The sequence below is a fragment of the Oncorhynchus masou genome, unplaced genomic scaffold, assembly GCF_036934945.1.
Source record: "Oncorhynchus masou masou isolate Uvic2021 unplaced genomic scaffold, UVic_Omas_1.1 unplaced_scaffold_1428, whole genome shotgun sequence".
NCBI lineage: Eukaryota > Metazoa > Chordata > Actinopteri > Salmoniformes > Salmonidae > Oncorhynchus > Oncorhynchus masou.
The window spans coordinates 97,501-120,874 of record NW_027004238.1 but is presented as its reverse complement, the minus strand read 5'-3'; the positions used below and the strand labels follow the sequence as shown (position 1 = coordinate 120,874).

At 49.0% G+C, this 23,374-nt stretch overlaps 1 protein-coding gene and 1 pseudogene across 1 annotated transcript in view; one reads left to right on the top strand and one right to left on the bottom strand.

The window, feature by feature from the left end:
- LOC135530811 (thrombospondin type-1 domain-containing protein 4-like) overlaps window positions 1-5,863 on the bottom strand; it is a 35,472-nt pseudogene extending 29,609 nt beyond the window's left edge.
- A 16,410-nt stretch (window positions 5,864-22,273) lies between these two features.
- Window positions 22,274-23,374, top strand: part of LOC135530812 (maternal embryonic leucine zipper kinase-like) — a 43,346-nt gene continuing 42,245 nt past the window's right edge. The window contains exons 1-3 of the mRNA XM_064958987.1: window positions 22,274-22,396; window positions 22,837-22,918; window positions 23,272-23,357. Coding sequence (XP_064815059.1) covers window positions 22,861-22,918; window positions 23,272-23,357 — 144 coding nt within the window. The 5' untranslated portion in view covers window positions 22,274-22,396; window positions 22,837-22,860. The remainder of the gene's footprint in view (window positions 22,397-22,836; window positions 22,919-23,271; window positions 23,358-23,374) is intronic.

The window sequence follows — 23,374 nt, the reverse complement described above, 5'->3', positions numbered from 1 at the left end:
TGAAGTTGGATAGAGGGACCTTATTTGTAACTTGGTCCGACCCATGAAGTTGGATAGAGGAACCTTACTTGTATCTGTGGCTAAATGGCATCTATGACAGCATGGGCAGCGCCATTGAGGCGATCTCTGTTTTAGTGTGTGTGTGTGTGTGTGTGTGTGTGTGTGTGTGTGTGTGTGTGTGTGTGTGTGTACCTACCCAGGTAGTTCCTGGACTTGACAGTCTCCTGTATCCTGATGTCAGTGGCTCCAGCCGGTATCTCCACTATTTTATGGTAGCCCACAATGAGGACCGGTGGAGAGAACGTCCCACTCACCACCTTATGGCCCTGACACACACACACACACACCACACACACACACACGAGTGAGGGACAGAGAAGAGACAAGTGTGTTTGAGCTTTGAAGCTCTCTCTTTCTGTTCCCTCTACTCTCTCTCTCTCTTTCTGTTCCTTCTACTCCCTCTTTCTGTTCCCTCTACTCTCTCTCTCTTTCTGTTCCCTCTCTCTCTCTCTTTCTGTTCCCTCTACTCTCTCTCTCTTTCTGTTCCCTCTCTCTCTCTCTCTTTCTGTTCCCTCTACTCTCTCTCTCTTTCTGTTCCCTCTACTCTCTCTCTCTTTCTGTTCCCTCTACTCTCTCTCTTTCTGTTCCCTCTACTCTCTCTCTTTCTGTTCCTTCTACTCTCTCTCTTTCTGTTCCCTCTCTCTCTCTCTCTCTCTCTTTCTGTTCTCTCTCTTTCTGTTCCCTCTACTCTCTCTCTTTCTGTTCCCTCTACTCTCTCTCTTTCTGTTCCCTCTACTCTCTCTCTCTTTCTGTTCCCTCTACTCTCTCTCTCTTTCTGTTCCCTCTCTCTCTCTCTCTTTCTGTTCCCTCTACTCTCTCTCTCTTTCTGTTCCCTCTACTCTCTCTTTCTGTTCCCTCTACTCTCTCTTTCTGTTCTCTCTCTTTCTGTTCCCTCTACTCTCTCTCTCTTTCTGTTCCCTCTACTCTCTCTTTCTGTTCCCTCTACTCTCTCTTTCTGTTCTCTCTCTTTCTGTTCCCTCTACTCTCTCTCTCTCTCTTTCTGTTCCCTCTACTCTCTCTCTTTCTGTTCCCTCTCTCTCTCTCTTTCTGTTCCCTCTACTCTCTCTTTCTGTTCCCTCTACTCTCTCTCTTTCTGTTCTCTCTACTCTCTCTCTCTCTCTTTCTGTTCCCTCTACTCTCTCTTTCTGTTCCCTCTACTCTCTCTCTTTCTGTTCTCTCTACTCTCTCTCTTTCTTTCTGTTCCCTCTCTCTCTCTTTCTGTTCCTTCTACTCTCTCTCTCTCTCTCTCTCTTTCTGTTCCCTCTCTTTCTCTCTCGCTCCTCTTGTTCTCTCTCTCTCTCTCTCACTCTCTCTCTCTCTTCTGTTCTCTCTCTCTCTCTCTCTCTTTCTGTTCTCTCTACTCTCTCTCTCTCTCTTTCTGTTCCCTCTACTCTCTCTCTCTCTCTTTCTGTTCCCCCTACTCTATCTCTCTCTCTTTCTGTTCCCCCTACTCTCTCTCTTTCTGTTCCCCCTACTCTCTCTCTCTCTTTCTGTTCCCCCCCTACTCTCTCTCTCTTTCTGTTCCCCCTACTCTCTCTCTTTCTGTTCCCTCTACTCTCTCTTTCTGTTCCCCCTACTCTCTCTCTCTCTTTCTGTTCCCCCTACTCTATCTCTCTCTCTTTCTGTTCCCCCTACTCTCTCTCTTTCTGTTCCCTCTACTCTCTCTCTCTCTCTTTCTGTTCCCCCTACTCTCTCTCTCTCTTTCTGTTCCCCCTACTCTCTCTCTTTCTGTTCCCTCTACTCTCTCTTTCTGTTCCCCCTACTCTCTCTCTCTCTTTCTGTTCCCCCTACTCTATCTCTCTCTCTTTCTGTTCCCTCTACTCTCTCTCTTTCTGTTCCCTCTACTCTCTCTCTCTTTCTGGTCCCTCTACTCTCTCTTTCTGTTCCCTCTACTCTCTATTTCTGTTCCTTCTACTCTCTCTCTCTCTCTCTCTTTCTGTTCCCTCTCTTTCTCTCTCGCTCTCTTGTTCTCTCTCTCTCTCACTCTCTCACTCTCTCTCTCTCTTTCTGTTCTCTCTCTCTCTCTCTTTCTGTTCTCTCTACTCTCTCTCTCTCTCTTTCTGTTCCCTCTCTCTCTCTCTCTTTCTGTTCCCCCTACTCTCTCTCTCTCTTTCTGTTCCCCCTACTCTATCTCTCTCTCTTTCTGTTCCCCCTACTCTCTCTCTTTCTGTTCCCTCTACTCTCTCTTTCTGTTCCTTCTACTCTCTCTTTCTGTTCCTTCTACTCTCTCTCTCTGTTCTCTCTCTCTCTCTGTTCTCCCTCTCTCTCTCGCTTTCTGTTCTCTCTACTCTCTCTCTCTCTCTTTCTGTTCCCTCTACTCTCTCTCTCTCTCTCTTTCTGTTCCCCCTTCTCTCTCTCTCTCTTTCTGTTCCCTCTACTCTCTCTTTCTCTCTCTCTCTCCCTTTCTGTTCCCTCTACTCTCTCTCTCTCTCTTTCTGTTCTCTCTACTCTCTCTCTTTCTGTTCCCTCTACTCTCTCTCTCTTTCTCTCTCTCTCTCTCTCTCTCTCTCTCTCTCTTTCTGTTCCCTCTCTCTCTCTCTCTCTCTCTCTGTTCCCTCTACTCTCTCTCTCTCTTTCTGTTCCCTCTTCTCTCTCTCTCTCTCTCTCTCTCTCTCTCTCTCTCTTTCTGTTCCCTCTACTCTCTCTCTCTCTTTCTGTTCTCTCTTCTCTCTCTCTTCTCTCTCTCTCTCTGTCTCTCTCTCTCTTTCTGTTCCCTCTTCTCTCTCTCTCTCTCTCTCCGTTCTCTCTACTCCAGATGTGTTTTATTATTGAAATGATTTCAATATTTGTATTATTATTTATTTAGTCGTACATCTCTTCTCTGTGTTGTTTTTTTGGTTTCCTCTTTCCTGATGTTCGATGTTTTATTGACGAACGATAAAGATCTGGGATCTGGGATCGATTAGTACACAGACCCGGGCACGCACACAGAACCGTCGACTCGTTCCAGCAGCAGTGACTGACGAGCGTCACCGTGAGTAAAACCATGAGTGGGTAAAGTCTGCCTTAAGGCTGCTGGGAGGATCTATAGGAGAACGAGGCTCGTTGTAACGGCTGGGAGGGGAATCATTGGAACTGTATCAAACACACATGAGGACCACATGTTCAACTCCGCTCCATTGATTCCATTCCAGACGTTACGACGAGCCTCGTCCTCCTATAGATCTACTCACCAGCCTCCTCTCTCTCACACACACACTACCAATACAGGCCCAACACTCCACGACACACTCACACACACACTACCAATACAGGCCCAACACTCCACGACACACTCACACACACACTACCAATACAGGCCCAACACTCCACGACACACTCACACACACTACCAATACAGGCCCAACACTCCATGACAAACTCACACACACTACCAATAGAGGCCCAACACTCCACGACACACACACACACACCAACAAACAGCACCAAAAATTCTCACTCTTTTCCAACAATAGCTGACAGCTATGGAAGCCAGCCAGTTTACTAACAATTAGAAACCCAAACAATCTTGCAACTAACTCCTAAACTACCTAACTAACTCCTAATCTAACTAACTCTTAATCTAACTAACTAACTCCTAATCAAATTTACTCCTCCTAAACTATCTAACTAACTCGTAATCTAACTAACTAACTCCTAATCAAATTTATTCCTCCTAAACTATCTAACTCCTCCTAAACTAACTAACTCCTAATCTAACTAACTCCTCCTAATCTAACTAACTCCTAAACTCACTAACTAGCTCCTAAACTAACTAACTAACTAACTCCTAAACTAACTAACTAACTCCTAAACTAACTAACTAACTCCTAATCTAACTCATCCTAATCTAACTAACTAACTCCTAATCTAACTAACTAACTCCTAATCTAACTCATCCTAATCTAACTAACTCCTAAACTATCTAACTCCTCCTAATTTAACGCCTAATCTAAATAACTCCTCCTAATCTATCTAACTCCTTATCTAACTAACTAACTCCTACTCTAACTAACTCCTAATCTAACTAACTCCTAATCTAACTAACTCCTAATCTAACTAACTCCTCGTAATCTATCTAACTAACTCCTCCTAATCTATCCAACTCCTCCTAATCTATCTAACTCCTCCTAATCTATCTAACTCCTAATCTAACTAACTCCTCGTAATCTAACTAACTCCTAATCTAACTAACTCCTAATCTATCTAACTCCTAATCTAGCTAACTCCTCGTAATCTAACTAACTCCTAATCTAACTAACTCCTAATCTATCTAACTCCTTATCTAACTAACTAACTCCTACTCTAACTAACTCCTAATCTAACTAACTCCTAATCTAATTAACTCCTCGTAATCTAACTAACTCCTAATCTAACTAACTCCTAATCTATCTAACTCCTAATCTAACTAACTCCTACTCTAACTAACTCCTAATCTAACTAACTCCTACTCTATCTAACTCCTAATCTATCTAACTCCTAATCTAACTAACTCCTAATCTAACTAACTCCTACTCTAACTAACTCCTAATCTAACTAACTCCTACTCTAACTAACTCCTACTCTAACTAACTCCTAATCTAACTAACTCCTACTCTAACTAACTCCTACTCTAACTAACTCCTAATCTATCTAACTCCTTATCTAACTAACTAACTCCTACTCTAACTAACTCCTACTCTAACTAACTCCTACTCTAACTAACTCCTAATCTAACTAACTCCTACTCTAACTAACTCCTACTCTAACTAACTCCTAATCTATCTAACTCCTAATCTAACTAACTCCTAATCTAACTAACTCCTACTCTAACTAACTCCTAATCTAACTAACTCCTACTCTAACTAACTCCTAATCTAACTAACTCCTAATCTAACTAACTCCTACTCTAACTAACTCCTACTCTAACTAACTCCTAATCTATCTAACTCCTTATCTAACTAACTAACTCCTAATCTAACTAACTCCTACTCTAACTAACTCCTACTCTAACTAACTCCTAATCTATCTAACTCCTTATCTAACTAACTAACTCCTAATCTAACTAACTCCTAATCTAACTAACTCTAACTAACTCCTACTCTAACTAACTCCTAATCTAACTAACTCCTACTCTAACTAACTCCTAATCTATCTAACTCCTTATCTAACTAACTAACTCCTAATCTAACTAACTCACTCCTAATCTAACTAACTCACTCCTACTCTAACTAACTCCTAATCTATCTAACTCACTCCTACTCTAACTAACTCCTAATCTAACTAACTCCTAATCTAACTAACTCCTACTCTAACTAACTCCTACTCTAACTAACTCCTACTCTAACTAACTCCTAATCTATCTAATTCCTACTCTAACTAACTCCTAATCTATCTAACTCACTCCTACTCTAACTAACTCCTAATCTATCTAACTCACTCCTACTCTAACTAACTCCTAATCTATCTAACTCCTCATCTAACTAACTCCTAATCTAACATTATAACAGCAACACATACAGCAATGAAGGTAAACCAAACGCATATTCCTACATGCACCTCTACCATATTGACATTGACTACCTACTGTAGAAGGGGAACCAGGAGTAACAAGAAGCTGATTGACAAGTAACACACATTGTTGTGGTAGAGAATAGCGTTCACACCTGCTCGTGTGGTCGTCTTACCTCCACAGGGGAGCCGCTGGCCTGTCTATCCCACGGAAGAGCCCCCGAGGACGGGTAGAGGAGGTAGAGAGCCAGGGTGAGTCTGAGGAGGATCAAACCGGGCCGTGAGGACACACGCTGCTGCTGACACCACCCTGCCATGGAGACTAGCTGACTGACTGACCAGTCAAACACTGGAGGAGAGGAGGGAGAGTTCCCTCTCTTTTTACAACACCCCTCCCTCGTCTCTCTCTCGGTCTCTCGGTCTCTCGGTCTCTCTCTCTCTCAGTCTCCCCCCCTTTCTCTCTCTCTCTCTCTCTCTCTCTCTCTCTCTCTCACTGTCTCTCTGTCTCTCTCTCTGTCTCTCTCTCTCTCTCTCGCTCTCTCTCTCTCAGTCTCCCCCTCTTCTCTCTCTCTCTCTCTCTCTCACTGTCTCTCTGTCTCTCTCTCTGTCTCTCTCTCTGTCTCTCTCTCTGTCTCTCTCTCTCTCTCTCTCTCTCTCTCTCTCTCTCTCTCTCTCTCTGTCTCCCCCCTCTCTCTCTCTCTCTCTCTCTCTCTCTCTCTCTCTCTCTCTCTCTCTGTCTCTCTCTCTGTCTCTCTCTCTGTCTCTCTCTCTCTCTCTCTCTCTCTCTCTCTCTCTCTCTCTCTCTCACTGTCTCTCACTGTCTCTCTGTCTCTCTCTCTGTCTCTCTCTCTCTCTCTCTCGGTCTCTCTCGCTCTCTCTCAGTCTCCCCCCTTTCTCTCTCTCTCTCTGTGTCATTATTTGTCTGGCAATGTTCTTCGTTCTGTTTCTCAATCCTTCTCAGACAGAGGAGGGGGTTTTCAAACACTTTGGCAACAAAACGTCAGTGAAAACACCTCTCCAAGGATACAACGCTGACAGACAGAGCCCTGTGGTGCTCCCCAAACCCTGCCAACATCAGCCCTCCTCCCTCAGAGCCCTGTGGTGCTCCCCAAACCCTGCCAACATCAGCCCTCCTCCCTCAGAGCCCCGTGGTGCTCCCCAAACCCTGCCAACATCAGCCCTCCTCCCTCAGAGCCCCGTGGTGCTCCCCAAACCCTGCCAACATCAGCTCTCCTCCCTCAGAGCCCTGTGGTGCTCCCCAAACCCTGCCAACATCAGCCCTCCTCCCTCAGAGCCCCGTGGTGCTCCCCAAACCCTGCCAACATCAGCCCTCCTCCCTCAGAGCCCCGTGGTGCTCCCCAAACCCTGCCAACATCAGCTCTCCTCCCTCAGAGTGGAGGGGACATCAGCCCTCCTCCCTCAGAGTGGAGGGGACATCAGCCCTCCTCCCTCAGAGTGGAGGGGACATCAGCCCTCCTCCCTCAGAGCCCTGTGGTGCTCCCCAAACCCTGCCAACATCAGCCCTCCTCCCTCAAAGCCCTGTGGTGCTCCCCAAACCCTGCCAACATCAGCCCTCCTCCCTCAGAGCCCCGTGGTGCTCCCCAAACCCTGCCAACATCAGCCCTCCTCCCTCAGAGCCCTGTGGTGCTCCCCAAACCCTGCCAACATCAGCCCTCCTCCCACAGAGCCCTGTGGTGCTCCCCAAACCCTGCCAACATCAGCTCTCCTCCCTCAGAGCCCCGTGGTGCTCCCCAAACCCTGCCAACATCAGCCCTCCTCCCTCAGAGCCCCATGGTGCTCCCCAAACCCTGCCAACATCAGCTCTCCTCCCTCAGAGCCCTGTGGTGCTCCCCAAACCCTGCCAACATCAGCCCTCCTCCCTCATAGCCCTGTGGTGCTCCCCAAACCCTGCCAACATCAGCCCTCCTCCCTCAGAGCCCCGTGGTGCTCCCCAAACCCTGCCAACATCAGCCCTCCTCCCTCAGAGCCCCGTGGTGCTCCCCAAACCCTGCCAACATCAGCCCTCCTCCCTCAGAGCCCCGTGGTGCTCCCCAAACCCTGCCAACATCAGCCCTCCTCCCTCAGAGCCCCGTGGTGCTCCCCAAACCCTGTCAACATCAGCTCTCCTCCCTCAGAGCCCCGTGGTGCTCCCCAAACCCTGCCAACATCAGCCCTCCTCCCTCAGAGCCCCGTGGTGCTCCCCAAACCCTGCCAACATCAGCTCTCCTCCCTCAGAGCCCCGTGGTGCTCCCCAAACCCTGCCAACATCAGCCCTCCTCCCTCAGAGCCCCGTGGTGCTCCCCAAACCCTGCCAACATCAGCCCTCCTCCCTCAGAGCCCTGTGGTGCTCCCCAAACCCTGCCAACATCAGCCCTCCTCCCTCAGAGTGGAGGTGACATCAGCCCTCCTCCCTCAGAGCCCCGTGGTGCTCCCCAAACCCTGCCAACATCAGCCCTCCTCCCTCAGAGCCCCGTGGTGCTCCCCAAACCCTGCCAACATCAGCCCTCCTCCCTCAGAGCCCTGTGGTGCTCCCCAAACCCTGCCAACATCAGCCCTCCTCCCTCAGAGTGGAGGGGACATCAGCCCTACTCCCTCAGAGTGGAGGGGACATCAGCCCTCCTCCCTCAGAGCCCCGTGGTGCTCCCCAAACCCTGCCAACATCAGCCCTCCTCCCTCAGAGCCCTGTGGTGCTCCCCAAACCCTGCCAACATCAGCCCTCCTCCCTCAGAGCCCCGTGGTGCTCCCCAAACCCTACCAACATCAGCCCTCCTCCCTCAGAGCCCCGTGGTGCTCCCCAAACCCTGCCAACATCAGCCCTCCTCCCTCATAGCCCCGTGGTGCTCCCCAAACCCTGCCAACATCAGCCCTCCTCACTCAGAGCACTGTGGTGCTCCCCAAACGCTGCCAACATCAGCTCTCCTCCCTCATAGCCCTGTGGTGCTCCCCAAACCCTGCCAACATCAGCCCTCCTCCCTCAGAGCCCCGTGGTGCTCCCCAAACCCTGCCAACATCAGCCCTCCTCCCTCAGAGTCCCGTGGTGCTCCCCAAACCCTGCCAACATCAGCCCTCCTCCCTCAGAGCCCCGTGGTGCTCCCCAAACCCTGCCAACATCAGCCCTCCTCCCTCAGAGCCCTGTGGTGCTCCCCAAACCCTGTCAACATCAGCTCTCCTCCCTCAGAGCCCCGTGGTGCTCCCCAAACCCTGCCAACATCAGCTCTCCTCCCTCAGAGCCCCGTGGTGCTCCCCAAACCCTGCCAACATCAGCGCTCCTCCCTCAGAGCCCCGTGGTGCTCCCCAAACCCTGTCAACATCAGCTCTCCTCCCTCAGAGCCCCGTGGTGCTCCCCAAACCCTGCCAACATCAGCCCTCCTCCCTCAGAGCCCCGTGGTGCTCCCCAAACCCTGCCAACATCAGCTCTCCTCCCTCAGAGCCCCGTGGTGCTCCCCAAACCCTGCCAACATCAGCCCTCCTCCCTCAGAGCCCCGTGGTGATCCCCAAACCCTGCCAACATCAGCTCTCCTCCCTCAGAGCCCTGTGGTGCTCCCCAAACCCTGCCAACATCAGCCCTCCTCCCTCAGAGTGGAGGTGACATCAGCCCTCCTCCCTCAGAGCCCCGTGGTGCTCCCCAAACCCTGCCAACATCAGCTCTCCTCCCTCAGAGCCCTGTGGTGCTCCCCAAACCCTGCCAACATCAGCCCTCCTCCCTCAGAGCCCCGTGGTGCTCCCCAAACCCTGCCAACATCAGCTCTCCTCCCTCAGAGCCCTGTGGTGCTCCCCAAACCCTACCAACATCAGCCCTCCTCCCTCAGAGCCCCGTGGTGCTCCCCAAACCCTGCCAACATCAGCCCTCCTCCCTCAGAGTGGAGGGGAACTCAGCTCTCCTCCCTCAGAGCCCTGTGGTGCTCCCCAAACCCTACCAACATCAGCCCTCCTCCCTCAGAGCCCTGTGGTGCTCCCCAAACCCTGCCAACATCAGCCCTCCTCCCTCAGAGTGGAGGTGACATCAGCCCTCCTCCCTCAGAGCCCCGTGGTGCTCCCCAAACCCTGCCAACATCAGCTCTCCTCCCTCAGAGCCCTGTGGTGCTCCCCAAACCCTGCCAACATCAGCCCTCCTCCCTCAGAGCCCCGTGGTGCTCCCCAAACCCTGCCAACATCAGCTCTCCTCCCTCAGAGCCCTGTGGTGCTCCCCAAACCCTACCAACATCAGCCCTCCTCCCTCAGAGCCCCGTGGTGCTCCCCAAACCCTGCCAACATCAGTCCTCCTCCCTCAGAGCCCTGTGGTGCTCCCCAAACCCTGCCAACATCAGCCCTCCTCCCTCAGAGTGGAGGGGACCTCAGCCCTCCTCCCTCAGAGTGAAGGGGACATCAGCTCTCCTCCCTCAGAGTGGAGGGGACATCAGCCCTCCTCCCTCAGAGTGAAGGGGACATCAGCCCTCCTCCCTCAGAGTGAAGGGGACATCAGCCCTCCTCCCTCAGAGTGGAGGGGGACATCAGTCCTCCTCCCTCAGAGTGAAGGGGACATCAGCCCTCCTCCCTCAGAGTGAAGGGGACATCAGCCCTCCTCCCTCAGAGTGGAGGGGACATCAGCCCTCCTCCCTCAGAGTGGAGGGGACATCAGCCCTCCTCCCTCATAGTGGAGGGGACATCAGCCCTCCTCCCTCAGAGTGAAGGGGACATCATCTCTCCTCCCTCAGAGTGAAGGGGACATCAGCCCTCCTCCCTCAGAGTGGAGGGGACATCATCTCTCCTCCCTCAGAGTGAAGGGGACATCAGCCCTCCTCCCTCAGAGTGGAGGGGACATCAGCCCTCCTCCCTCAGAGTGGAGGGGACATCATCTCTCCTCCCTCAGAGTGAAGGGGACATCAGCCCTCCTCCCTCAGAGTGGAGGGGACATCATCTCTCCTCCCTCAGAGTGAAGGGGGACATCATCTCTCCTCCCTCAGAGTGGAGGGGACATCAGCCCTCCTCCCTCAGAGTGGAGGGGACATCATCTCTCCTCCCTCAGAGTGAAGGGGACATCAGCCCTCCTCCCTCAGAGTGGAGGGGACATCAGTCCTCCTCCCTCAGAGTGAAGGGGACATCAGTCCTCCTCCCTCAGAGTGAAGGGGACATCAGCCCTCCTCCCTCAGAGTGGAGGGGGACATCATCTCTCCTCCCTCAGAGTGAAGGGGACATCATCTCTCCTCCCTCAGAGTGAAGGGGACATCAGCCCTCCTCCCTCAGAGTGAAGGGGACATCATCTCTCCTCCCTCAGAGTGGAGGGGACATCAGCTCTCCTCCCTCAGAGTGAAGGGGACATCAGCCCTCCTCCCTCAGAGTGGAGGGGACATCAGCTCTCATCCAGACACTCTGCCCCGCCCCTCCTCCCTTCTCTCCACCACTCTGCCTCCCCCTCCTCTCTTCTCTCCACCACTCTGGCTTCCCCCCCCTCCTCTCTTCTCTCCACCACTCTGCCCCCCCCTCCTCTCTTCTCTCCACCACTCTGCCTCCCCCTCCTCTCTTCTCTCCACCACTCTGCCCCCCCCCTCCTCTCTTCTCTCCACCACTCTGCCCCCCCTCCTCTCTTCTCTCCACCACTCTGCCCCCCCCCCTCACTCAGATCTCCTGCCCCCCCCCCCCCCTCACTCAGATCTCCTGCCCCCCCAGAACCACATTTCTCAGGAGGCCTGTTGGTTACGTCTGATTCAGAACCATTAAATTACACACCACTACGGACCAGCTATATCAGGAACCAATTAGAGTGATTCAGAACCACTCCACCACCTGATGATTCACTCTCCTTTAAGAATCAAACCATTAAATGACACACCACTACGAACCAGCCATAGCAGGAACCAATTAGAGTGATTCAGAACCACTCCACCACCTGATGATTCACTCTCCTTTAAGAATCAAACCATTAAATGACACACCACTACGAACCAGCCATAGCAGGAACCAATTAGAGTGATTCAGAACCACTCCACCACCTGATGATTCACTCTCCTTTAAGAATCAAACCATTAAATGACACACCACTACGGACCAGCTATATCAGGAACCAATTAGAGTGATTCAGAACCACTCCGCCACCTGATGATTCACTCTCCTTTAAGAATCAAACCATTAAATGACACACCACTACGGACCAGCTATATCAGGAACCAATTAGAGTGATTCAGAACCACTCCACCACCTGATGATTCACTCTCCTTTAAGAATCAAACCATTAAATGACACACCACTACGGACCAGCTATATCAGGAACCAATTAGAGTGATTCAGAACCACTCCACCACCTGATGATTCACTCTCCTTTAAGAATCAAACCATTAAATGACACACCACTACGAACCATCCATATCAGGAACCAATTAGAGTGATTCAGAACCACTCCACCACCTGATGATTCACTCTCCTTTAAGAATCAAACCATTAAATGACACACCACTACGGACCAGCTATATCAGGAACCAATTAGAGTGATTCAGAACCACTCCACCACCTGATGATTCACTCTCCTTTAAGAATCAAACCATTAAATGACACACCACTACGAACCATCCATATCAGGAACCAATTAGAGTGATTCAGAACCACTCCACCACCTGATGATTCACTCTCCTTTAAGAATCAAACCATTAAATGACACACCACTACGGACCAGCTATATCAGGAACCAATTAGAGTGATTCAGAACCACTCCACCACCTGATGATTCACTCTCCTTTAAGAATCAAACCATTAAATGACACACCACTACGGACCAGCTATATCAGGAACCAATTAGAGTGATTCAGAACCACTCTCCTTTAAGAATCAAACCATTAAATGACACACCACTACGGACCAGCTATATCACGAACCAATTAGAGTGATTCAGAGGTTTCCAGTCAGTTCACTGGCAGAGAATCAAACAACACAACACTGTATTCCCCAAAGTCTGCAGAAGAGGGGCTCATTGCAAACTTAACCAGGAAGCAAGTTAGCCTATTGGTTAGAGTGTAGAGGAGGTAGGTAGTCTAGTGGTTAGAGTGTAGAGGAGGCAGGTAGCCTAGTGGTTAGAGTGTAGAGGAGGCAGGTAGCCTAGTGGTTAGAGTGTAGAGGAGGTAGGTAGCCTAGTGGTTAGAGTGTAGAGGAGGCAGGTAGCCTAGTGGTTAGAGTGTAGGGGAGGCAGGTAGTCTAGTGGTTAGAGTGTAGAGGAGGTGGGTAGCCTAGTGGTTAGAGTGTAGAGGAGGTAGGTAGTCTAGTGGTTAGAGTGTAGAGGGGGTAGGGTAGACTAGTGGTTAGAGTGTAGAGGAGGCAGGTAGCCTAGTGGTTAGAGTGTAGAGGAGGTACGTAGCCTAGTGGTTAGAGTGTAGAGGAGGCAGGTAGTCTAGTGGTTAGAGTGTAGAGGAGGCAGGTAGTCTCGTGGTTAGAGGAGGCAGGTAGTCTAGTGGTTAGAGTGTAGAAGAGGCAGGTAGTCTAGTGGTTAGAGTGTAGAAGAGGCAGGTAGTCCAGTGGTTAGAGTGTAGAGGAGGTAGGTAGTCCAGTGGTTAGAGTGTAGATGAGGTAGGTAGCCTAGTGGTTAGAGTGTAGAGGAAGCAGGTAGCCTAGTGGTTAGAGTGTAGAGGAGGCAGGTAGTCTAGTGGTTAGAGTGTAGAGGAGGCAGGTAGCCAAGTGGTTGGAGTGTAGAGGAGGTACGTAGCCTAGTGGTTAGAGTGTAGAGGAGGCAGGTAGCCTAGTGGTTGGAGTGTAGAGGAGGCAGGTAGCCTAGTGGTTAGAGTGTAGAGGAGGCAGGTAGCCTAGTGGTTAGAGTGTAGAGGAGGTACGTAGCCTAGTGGTTAGAGTGTAGAGGCGGCAGGTAGCCTAGTGGTTAGAGTGTAGAGGAGGCAGGAGGCAGGTAGCCTAGTGGTTAGAGTGTAGAGGAGGCAGGTAGAGCGTTGGACTGGTAACCGAAAAGTTGCAAGATCGAATCCCCCCGAGCTGACAAGGTAAAAATCTGTCGTCCTGTCCCTGAACAAGGCAGTTTAACCCCACTGTTCCCGTCACTGTAAACAAGAAAATAAAGGTAGAAAAATAATAAGTTATTTCAAAAATGTTAAATAGCTGCCATGAAAGCTGGTATTTTACCATTAAAAACATTAAAAAGCATTACATTTGGTACAAACATTCTTCTGATCAACTGAAAACATCCCAGAACCGAGACGTGGAATTCAAAATGGCCGCCGACGTAGATGGTAATGTTTACAACAGGACGTTATTTAAGGACGTTATCTCAAATAACATGAAGAAATAATAGAGGAGAAAAGGAAACACTTCAGAGCCCTGGTTCGGCGTCATTACGGTACAGCATCTTGGACACTTCAGAGCCCTGGCTCAGCATCATTACGGTACAGCATCTTGGACACTTCAGAGCCCTGGTTCGGCGTCATTACGGTACAGCATCTTGGACACTTCAGAGCCCTGGTTCGGCGTCATTATAACACAGCATCTTGGACACTTCAGAGCCCTGGTTCGGCGTCATTACGGTACAGCATCTTGGACACTTCAGAGCCCTGGTTCGGCATCATTACAGTACAGCATCTTGGACACTTCAGAGACCTGGTTCAGCATCATTACTGTACAGCATCTTGGACACTTCAGAGCCCTGGTTCAGCATCATTACAACACAGCATCTTGGACACTTCCGAGCCCTGGTTCGGCGTCATTACGGTACAGCATCTTGGACACTTCAGAGCCCTGGTTCGGCATCCTTACGGTACAGCATCTTGGACACTTCAGAGCCCTGGTTCACTGGTTCAGCATCATTACAGTACAGCATCTTGGACACTTCAGAGCCCTGGTTCGGCATCATTACGGTACAGCATCTTGGACACTTCAGAGCCCTGGTTCGGCGTCATTACGGTACAGCATCTTGGACACATCAGAGCCCTGGTTCGGCGTCATTACGGTACAGCATCTTGGACACTTCAGAGCCCTGGTTCGGCGTCATTACGGTATTACGGTACGGCGTTCCAGGGAAGACATCCTCCTCCCTCATGTGGTACCCTTCCTGCAGGCTCATCATGACATGACCCTCCAGCGTGACAATGCCACCAGCCATACTGCTCGTTCTGTGTGCGTGATTTCCTGCAAGACAGGAAGGTCAGTGTTCTGCCATGGCCAGTGAAGAGCCCGGAACTCAATCCCATTGAGCACGTCTGGGACCTGTTGCATCGGAGGGTGAAGGCTCGGGCCATTCCCCCCCAGAAATGTCCAGGAACTTGCAGGTGCCTTGGTGGAAGAGTGGGGTGACACCTCACAGCAAGAACTGGCAAATCTGGTGCAGTCCATGAGGAGGAGATGCACAACAGTACTTAATGCAGCTGGTGGCCACACCAGATACTGACTGTTACTTTTGATTTTGACCCCGCCTTTGTTCAGGGACACATTATTCCATTTCTGTTAGTCACATGTCTGTGGAACTTGTTCAGTTTATGTCTCAGTTGTTGAATCTTATGTTCATATAAATATTTACACAGATTTAAGTTTGCTGAAAATAAACTCAGTTGACAGTAAGAGGACGTTTCTTATTTTTCTGCTGAATTTAGTGTGTGTGTGTGAGTGTGTGTGTGTGTAACTCACCTCTCATGGTGTTGGTTGAGTGTGTGTGTGTGTGTGTATCTCTCCTCTCATGGTGTTGGCTGAGTGTGTGTGTGTGTGTGTGTGTGTGTGTGTGTGTGTGTGTGTGTGTGTGTGTGTCACCTCATGGTGTTGGCTGTGTGTGTGTGTGTGTGTGTGTGTGTGTGTGTGTGTGTGTGTGTGTGTGTGTGTGTGTGTGTGTGTGTGTGTGTGTGTATATCTCTCCTCTCATGGTGTTGGCTGAGCTCCTCTCCGTCTTGGTAATATTTATCTGGACATAAATGATTGGTTCAACTTTAAACACATAGGGACGCAATATTTTCATAACTCTGCTAACACACACACACACACACCGTGGGAGGTAACTGTAGAAGTTTCCAGACCTTCTGATTTTAACTGCTGGAAAGTGACGGATGTGAAGACAGACGAGAGATAAATAAATATTCCAAACGATCTTCACAGTAAGAAAAGGTTCTCTACAGTCAGAGGAAGAGCTGATCTTGGACACCTCTATCAGGTGTGTCAGAGGAAGAGCTGATCCTGGATCAGTTATGCCCGTTCAGATCACAATGAATGAGATTACGTGGAGGGGGGCGGGGGGGAACCCTGATCCTAGATCAGATGCAGACCCCCCCCCCCCTGCAGAGTTGAGACTCAGAAATGCTGGAAGGCTCCGGAACATTACTCTGGAATGTTGGGAATTCTAACCGGTTCTAGAACCGGAACACCAGCGTTCCACTGTAACAGCTTCATACAAGCCATGTTGGTTTGTGTGTGTGTGTGTGTGTGTGTGTGTGTGTGCGCGCGCCAAAACATGTGGTTAGTTACGAGCATTGAGGGACCCTGAAATAACTTACAACACACACACACACAAACACACACACACCAAGTTTCCCGTTTTAATGTGCAGTAAAATATCTTTCTTGCTCTAAACTCTAAGCCCCACGACGCAGTCCTCAATAACAATGTAATAGTACAAATAACATAAAGGTTGAACAGAAAACACACAATCATTTTTCGATGATTCACTTCCTGTATTTGCTTCCCGACTCCCAGTGGACACGTTACACACACCTACTAAGGTTTAGAACACCTACTCATTCCAGGGTTTTTCTTAATGGTTAATTATTGTCTACATTGTAGAATTAATTGTGAAGACATCCAAAACTATGAAATAACACATATGGAATCATGTAGTAACCAAAAAAAAGGGTTCCTAGACATGAACCATTAGCATGGTGGCTAAACACAACATCAGGAAGTGACATTAACCATTAGCATGGTGGCTAAACACAACATCAGGAAGTGACATTAACCATTAGCATGGTGGCTAAACACAACATCAGGAAGTGACATTAACCATTAGCATGGTGGCTAAACACAACATCAGGAAGTGACATTAACCATTAGCATGGTGGCTAAACACAACATCAGGAAGTGACATTAACCATTAGCATGGTGGCTAAACACAACATCAGGAAGTAACAGTCCTAGACATTAGCCATTAGCATGGTGGCTAAACACAACATCAGGAAGTAACATTAAACATTAGCATGGTGGCTAAACACAACATCAGGAAGTGACATTAACCATTAGCATGGTGGCTAAACACAACATCAGGAAGTAACATTCCTAGACATTAACCATTAGCATGGTGGCTAAACACAAGATCAGGAAGTTACATTAACCATTAGCATGGTGGCTAAACACAACATCAGGAAGTAACATTCCTAGACATTAAACATTAGCATGGTGGCTAAACACAACATCAGGAAGTTACATTAACCATTAGCATGGTGGCTAAACACAACATCAGGAAGTAACATTCCTAGACATTAACCATTAGCATGGTGGCTAAACACAACATCAGGAAGTAACATTAACCATTAGCATGGTGGCTAAACACAACATCAGGAAGTAACAGTCCTAGACATTAACCATTAGCATGGTGGCTAAACACAACGTCAGGAAGTAACATTCCTAGACATTAAACATTAGCATGGTGGCTAAACACAACATCAGGAAGTGACATTAACCATTAGCATGGTGGCTAAACACAACATCAGGAAGTTACATTAACCATTAGCATGGTGGCTAAACACAACATCAGGAAGTAACATTCCTAGACATTAACCATTAGCATGGTGGCTAAACACAACATCAGGAAGTTACATTAACCATTAGCATGGTGGCTAAACACAACATCAGGAAGTGACATTAACCATTAGCATGGTGGCTAAACACAACATCAGGAAGTTACATTAACCATTAGCATGGTGGCTAAACACAACATCAGGAAGTGACATTTACCATTAGCATGGTGGCTAAACACAACATCAGGAAGTGGCATTAACCATTAGCATGGTGGCTAAAATCCAGATAGCAGATGTTCTGAAAGAGCTGCAAAACCTGGACCCGTACAAATCAGCTGGGCTTGACAATCTGGACCCTCTATTTCTGAAACTATCCGCCGCCATTGTCGCAACCCCTATTACCAGCCTGTTCAACCTCTCTTTCATATCGTCTGAGATCCCCAAGGATTGGAAAGCTGCCGCAGTCATCCCCCTCTTCAAAGGGGGAGACACCCTGGACCCAAACTGTTACAGACCTATATCCATCCTGCCCTGCCTATCTAAGGTCTTCGAAAGCCAAGTCAACAAACAGGTCACTGACCATCTCGAATCCCACCGTACCTTCTCCGCTGTGCAATCTGGTTTCCGAGCCGGTCACGGGTGCACCTCAGCCACACTCAAGGTACTAAACGATATCATAACCGCCATCGATAAAAGACAGTACTGTGCAGCCATCTTCATCGACCTTGCCAAGGCTTTCGACTCTGTCAATCACCATATTCTTATCGGCAGACTCAGTAGCCTCGGTTTTTCGGATGACTGCCTTGCCTGGTTCACCAATTACTTTGCAGACAGAGTTCAGTGTGTCAAATCGGAGGGCATGCTGTCTGGTCCTCTGGCAGTCTCTATGGGGGTGCCACAGGGTTCAATTCTCGGGCCGACTCTTTTCTCTGTATATATCAATGATGTTACTCTTGCTGCGGGCGATTCCCTGATCCACCTCTACGCAGATGACACCATTCTATATACTTCCGTCCCGTCCTTGGACACTGTGCTATCTAACCTCCAAACGAGCTTCAATGCCATACAACACTTCTTCCGTGGCCTCCAACTGCTCTTAAACGCTAGTAAAACCAAATGCATGCTTTTCAACCGATCGCTGTCTGCACCCGCATGCCCGACGAGCATCACCACCCTGGATGGTTCCGACCTTGAATATGTGGACACCTATAAGTACCTAGGTGTCTGGCTAGACTGTAAACTCTCCTTCCAGACTCATATCAAACATCTCCAATCGAAAATCAAATCAAGAGTCGGCTTTCTATTCCGCAACAAAGCCTCCTTCACTCACGCCGCCAAACTTACCCTAGTAAAACTGACTATCCTACCGATCCTCGACTTTGGCGATGTCATCTACAAAATTGCCTCCAACACTCTACTCAGCAAACTGGATGCAGTTTATCACAGTGCCATCCGTTTTGTCACTAAAGCACCTTATACCACCCACCACTGCGACTTGTATGCTCTAGTCGGCTGGCCCTCGCTACATATTTGTCGCCAGACCCACTGGCTCCAGGTCATCTACAAGTCCATGCTAGGTAAAGCTCCGCCTTATCTCAGTTCACTGGTCACGATGGCAACTCCCATCTGTAGCACGCGCTCCAGCAGGTGTATCTCACTGATCATCTCTAAAGCCAACACCTCATTTGGCCGCCTTTCGTTCCAGTACTCTGCTGCCTGTGACTGGAACGAATTGCAAAAATCCCTGAAGTTGGAGACTTTTATCTCCCTCACCAACTTCAAACATGTGCTATCTGAGCAGCTAACCGATCGCTGCAGCTGTACATAGTCTATTGGTAAATAGCCCACTCATTTTCACCTACTTCATCCCCACACTGTTTTTATTTATTTACTTTTCTGCTCTTTTGCACACCAGTATCTCTACCTGTACATGACCATCTGATCATTTATCACTCCAGTGCTAATCTGCAAAATTGTAATTATTCGCCTACCTCCTCATGCCTTTTGCACACAATGTATATAGACTCGCCTTTTTTTGTACTGTGTTATTGACTTGTTAATTGTTTACTCCATGTGTAACTCTGTGTTGTCTGTTCACACTGCTAAGCTTTATCTTGGCCAGGTCGCAGTTGCAAATGAGAACTTGTTCTCAACTAGCCTACCTGGTTAAATAAAGGTGAAATAAAATAAAAAAATAAATAAAATAAACACAACATCAGGAAGTGGCATTAACCATTAGCATGGTGGCTAAACACAACATCAGGAAGTAACATTAACCATTAGCATGGTGGCTAAACACAACATCAGGAAGTGGCATTAACCATTAGCATGGTGGCTAAACACAACATCAGGAAGTGGCATTAACCATTAGCATGGTGGCTAAACACAACATCAGGAAGTAACATTAACCATTAGCATGGTGGCTAAACACAACATCAGGAAGTAACAGTCCTAGACATTAACCATTAGCATGGTGGCTAAACACAACATCAGGAAGTAACATTAACCATTAGCATGGTGGCTAAACACAACATCAGGAAGTGGCATTAACCATTAGCATGGTGCTGGAAAATCACGTTTTACTTTTTTAAAGTATGCATATTTTCCACCTTCTCAACATTAAAACTACTTAAGGAGGAAATCGAAGCCTTTCCAGCCTGAATGGAGAATGTTATAGGTAGGAACCGGTCACCAGGGGGACAGGAGTGTATCACCAGCTGTGTACATCAAGCCCAGAGGATAGTGGAGCCCAGAGGGTAGTGGAGCCCAGAGGATAGTGGAGCCCAGAGGATAGTGGAGCCCAGAGGGTAGTGGAGAAACATCAAGCCCAGAGGATAGTGGAGCCCAGAGGGTAGTGGAGCCCAGAGGATAGTGGAGCCCAGAGGGTAGTGGAGAAACATCAAGCCCAGAGGATAGTGGAGCTCAGATGGTAGTGGAGCCCAGAGGGTAGTGGAGCCCAGAGGATAGTGGAGCCCAGAGGATAGTGGAGCCCAGAGGATAGTGGAGAAACATCAAGCCCAGAGGATAGTGGAGCCCAGAGGATAGTGGAGAAACATCAAGCCCAGAGGATAGTGGAGCCCAGAGGATAGTGGAGCCCAGAGGATAGTGGAGCTCCATCAAGCCCAGAGGATAGTGGAGCTCCATCAAGCCCAGAGGATAGTGGAGCCCAGAGGATAGTGGATCCCAGAGGATAGTGGAGCCCAGAGGATAGTGGAGCCAAGAGGATAGTGGAGCCCAGAGGGTAGTGGAGCTCCATCAAGCCCAGAGGATAGTGGAGCTCCATCAAGCCCAGAGGATAGTGGAGCCCAGAGGATTGTGGATCCCAGAGGATAGTGGAGCCCAAGGGATAGTGGAGCTCCATCAAGCCTAGAAGATAGTGGAGCCCAGAGGATAGTGGAGCCCAGAGGATAGTGGAGCCCAGAGGGTAGTGGAGATCCATCAAGCCCAGAGGATAGTGGAACCCAGAGGGTAGTGGAGCCTAGAGGATAGTGGAGCCCAGAGGATAGTGGAGCCAAGAGGATAGTGGAGCCCAGAGGGTAGTGGAGCCCAGAGGATAGTGAAGCACAGAGGGTAGTGGAGCCCAGAGGATAGTGGAGCCCAGAGGGTAGTGGAGATCCATCAAGCCCAGAGGATAGTGGAGAACCATCAAGCCCAGAGGATAGTGGAGCCCAGAGGATAGTGGATATCCATCAAGCCCAGAGGATTGTGGAGCCCACAGGATAGTGGAGCCCAGAGGATAGTGGAGCCCAGAGGGTGATGGAGAACCTTCAAGCCCAGAGGGTAGTGGAGAACCTTCAAGCCCAGAGGATAATGGAGAACCTTCAAGCCCAGAGGGTAGTGGAGAACCTTCAAGCCCAGAGGATAGTGGAGAACCATAAAGCCCAGAGGGTAGTGGAGAACCTTCAAGCCAGGAGGATAGTGGAACCCAGAGGGTAGTGGAGCCTAGAGGATAGTGGAGCCCAGAGGATAGTGGAGCCAAGAGGATAGTGGAGCCCAGAGGGTAGTGGAGCCCAGAGGATAGTGAAGCACAGAGGGTAGTGGAGCCCAGAGGATAGTGGAGCCCAGAGGGTAGTGGAGATCCATCAAGCCCAGAGGATAGTGGAGAACCATCAAGCCCAGAGGATAGTGGAGCCCAGAGGATAGTGGATATCCATCAAGCCCAGAGGATAGTGGAGCCCACAGGATAGTGGAGCCCAGAGGATAGTGGAGCCCAGAGGGTGATGGAGAACCTTCAAGCCCAGAGGGAAGTGGAGAACCTTCAAGCCCAGAGGATAATGGAGAACCTTCAAGCCCAGAGGGTAGTGGAGAAACTTCAAGCCCAGAGGATAGTGGAGAACCTTCAAGCCCAGATGATAGTGGAGAACCATAAAGCCCAGAGGGTAGTGGAGAACCTTCAAGCCCAGAGGATAGTGGAGCCCAGAGGATAGTGGAGAACCTTCAAGCCCAGAGGGTAGTGGAGAACCTTCAAGTCCAGAGGATAGTGGGAGAACCTTCAAGCCCAGAGGATAGTGGAGAACCATCAAGCCCAGAATATAGTGGAGAACCATAAAGCCCACTAGCGGCTACCCAGGTTATGCACGTGACAACGTCATTTCGCTGAGTCTACCTTTAAATCTAGAATGTTATGAATGGTCAGTCCTTGCATCCATAGCTTCGTCTAGGAATTTGAGAGTGATTACATTTCTCCAGTCCCATTCTTCAGCTTTTTACTGAAACAGTGGCGTGTCGTTGCTTTGTTATTGTTTCAACCGCTGATTGGCCCTTTAAAGTTAGGTTTGTGGGCTAGAATGGTCTGATCCAAGATCCTGAATTAGGGATTTATAGTGTAGAATCCGTTTTATAACTGCAGTGTCAATACTGAACGATAGATGCAATGACGGGGTAGGCCGTAATTGTAAATAAGAATTTATTCTTAAATTACTTTCCAAATTAAATAAAGGTTAAATTTTTTTTTTTTTTTTTAAATCAATTTTATAGATGCAGTGCCATTTCTCAACGATAGAGGGAGGAAGTAGATACGTTGGATGCAGACACCGGAAGTAGGACATTTCGTCACTGTAGTGGGGAATTCAAACTTCGACAACAGGACATCACTGAGCGAGAGGGCTGTAATATTACAAATACTAAGTATATATTTCCACATCCGCGATTACGTTTTGCTTTCCTCACTATATCCAAGTTTTGTATTTAAGGTAGGTTCGACGCTTTAGCATAGGATAACTTAGTTAGCCAAACTGTACAAAAGTATCGTTAGCCTCGCGAGGTGAAACATTAGCGAACTTGGGGCAACCCGCAAGTCAGTGATTTAGCGAACGTAATAATGTTGCTCGCTGGTTTGAATTGATAAGCTTGCTACCGTATTTGTTTACATGTTAGAAGTGTAATTATGTTCTTCTTTTGTCATCTTATGCGTTGAAACATTTCGATGTTTAAGTTAACATGAGCTTATCAACTATTTTAAAAGAGACCGAAGGTTGTCAGTTGACAGGCAGCTAACGTTAGCAAGCTAGCTAAGCCAGACAGGCAGGTCTGGTTGGGATGGGATGTTATTTTATCCAGCAGTAGCCACCTATCAGAAACTAACCTTCTGGAGCCTTTCAGCTAAATGTCGCTGTGTGTTTGTTTATCGCAGCTGGAAGGTTGTGTTTTCGGCGAGATGGACAGCGCGGCGGAACTCCTCGAGTACTATGAAGTCTACGAGACCATCGGCTCGGGTGAGACACTTCAACACAACCGTCTGTACCGACACATGAGCCACCAGGAATGTGTGTGTGTTCTCCGTTCTGATCGGTGTGTGTTGTCCGTTCTGATCGGTGTGGGTGTGTTAACCGTTCTGATCAGTGTGTGTTGTCCGTTCTGATCGGTGTGGGTGTGTTATCCGTTCTGATCGGTGTGTGTTGTCCGTTCTGATCGGTGTGTGTTGTCCGTTCTGATCGGTGTGGGTGTGTTATCCGTTCTGATCGGTGTGTGTTGTCCGTTCTGATCGGTGTGTGTTGTCCGTTCTGATCGGTGTGTGTGGTCACTCATCTGACCTGCTATTCTGCTGGGTGTGTGTTGTGTCCTACAGGAGGCTTTGCTAAGGTCAAGCTGGGTCGCCACATCCTGACGGGAGAGAAGGTGGCCATTAAAATCATGGAGAAGAAGGAACTGGGGGTGAGTCTCTCTTTTTC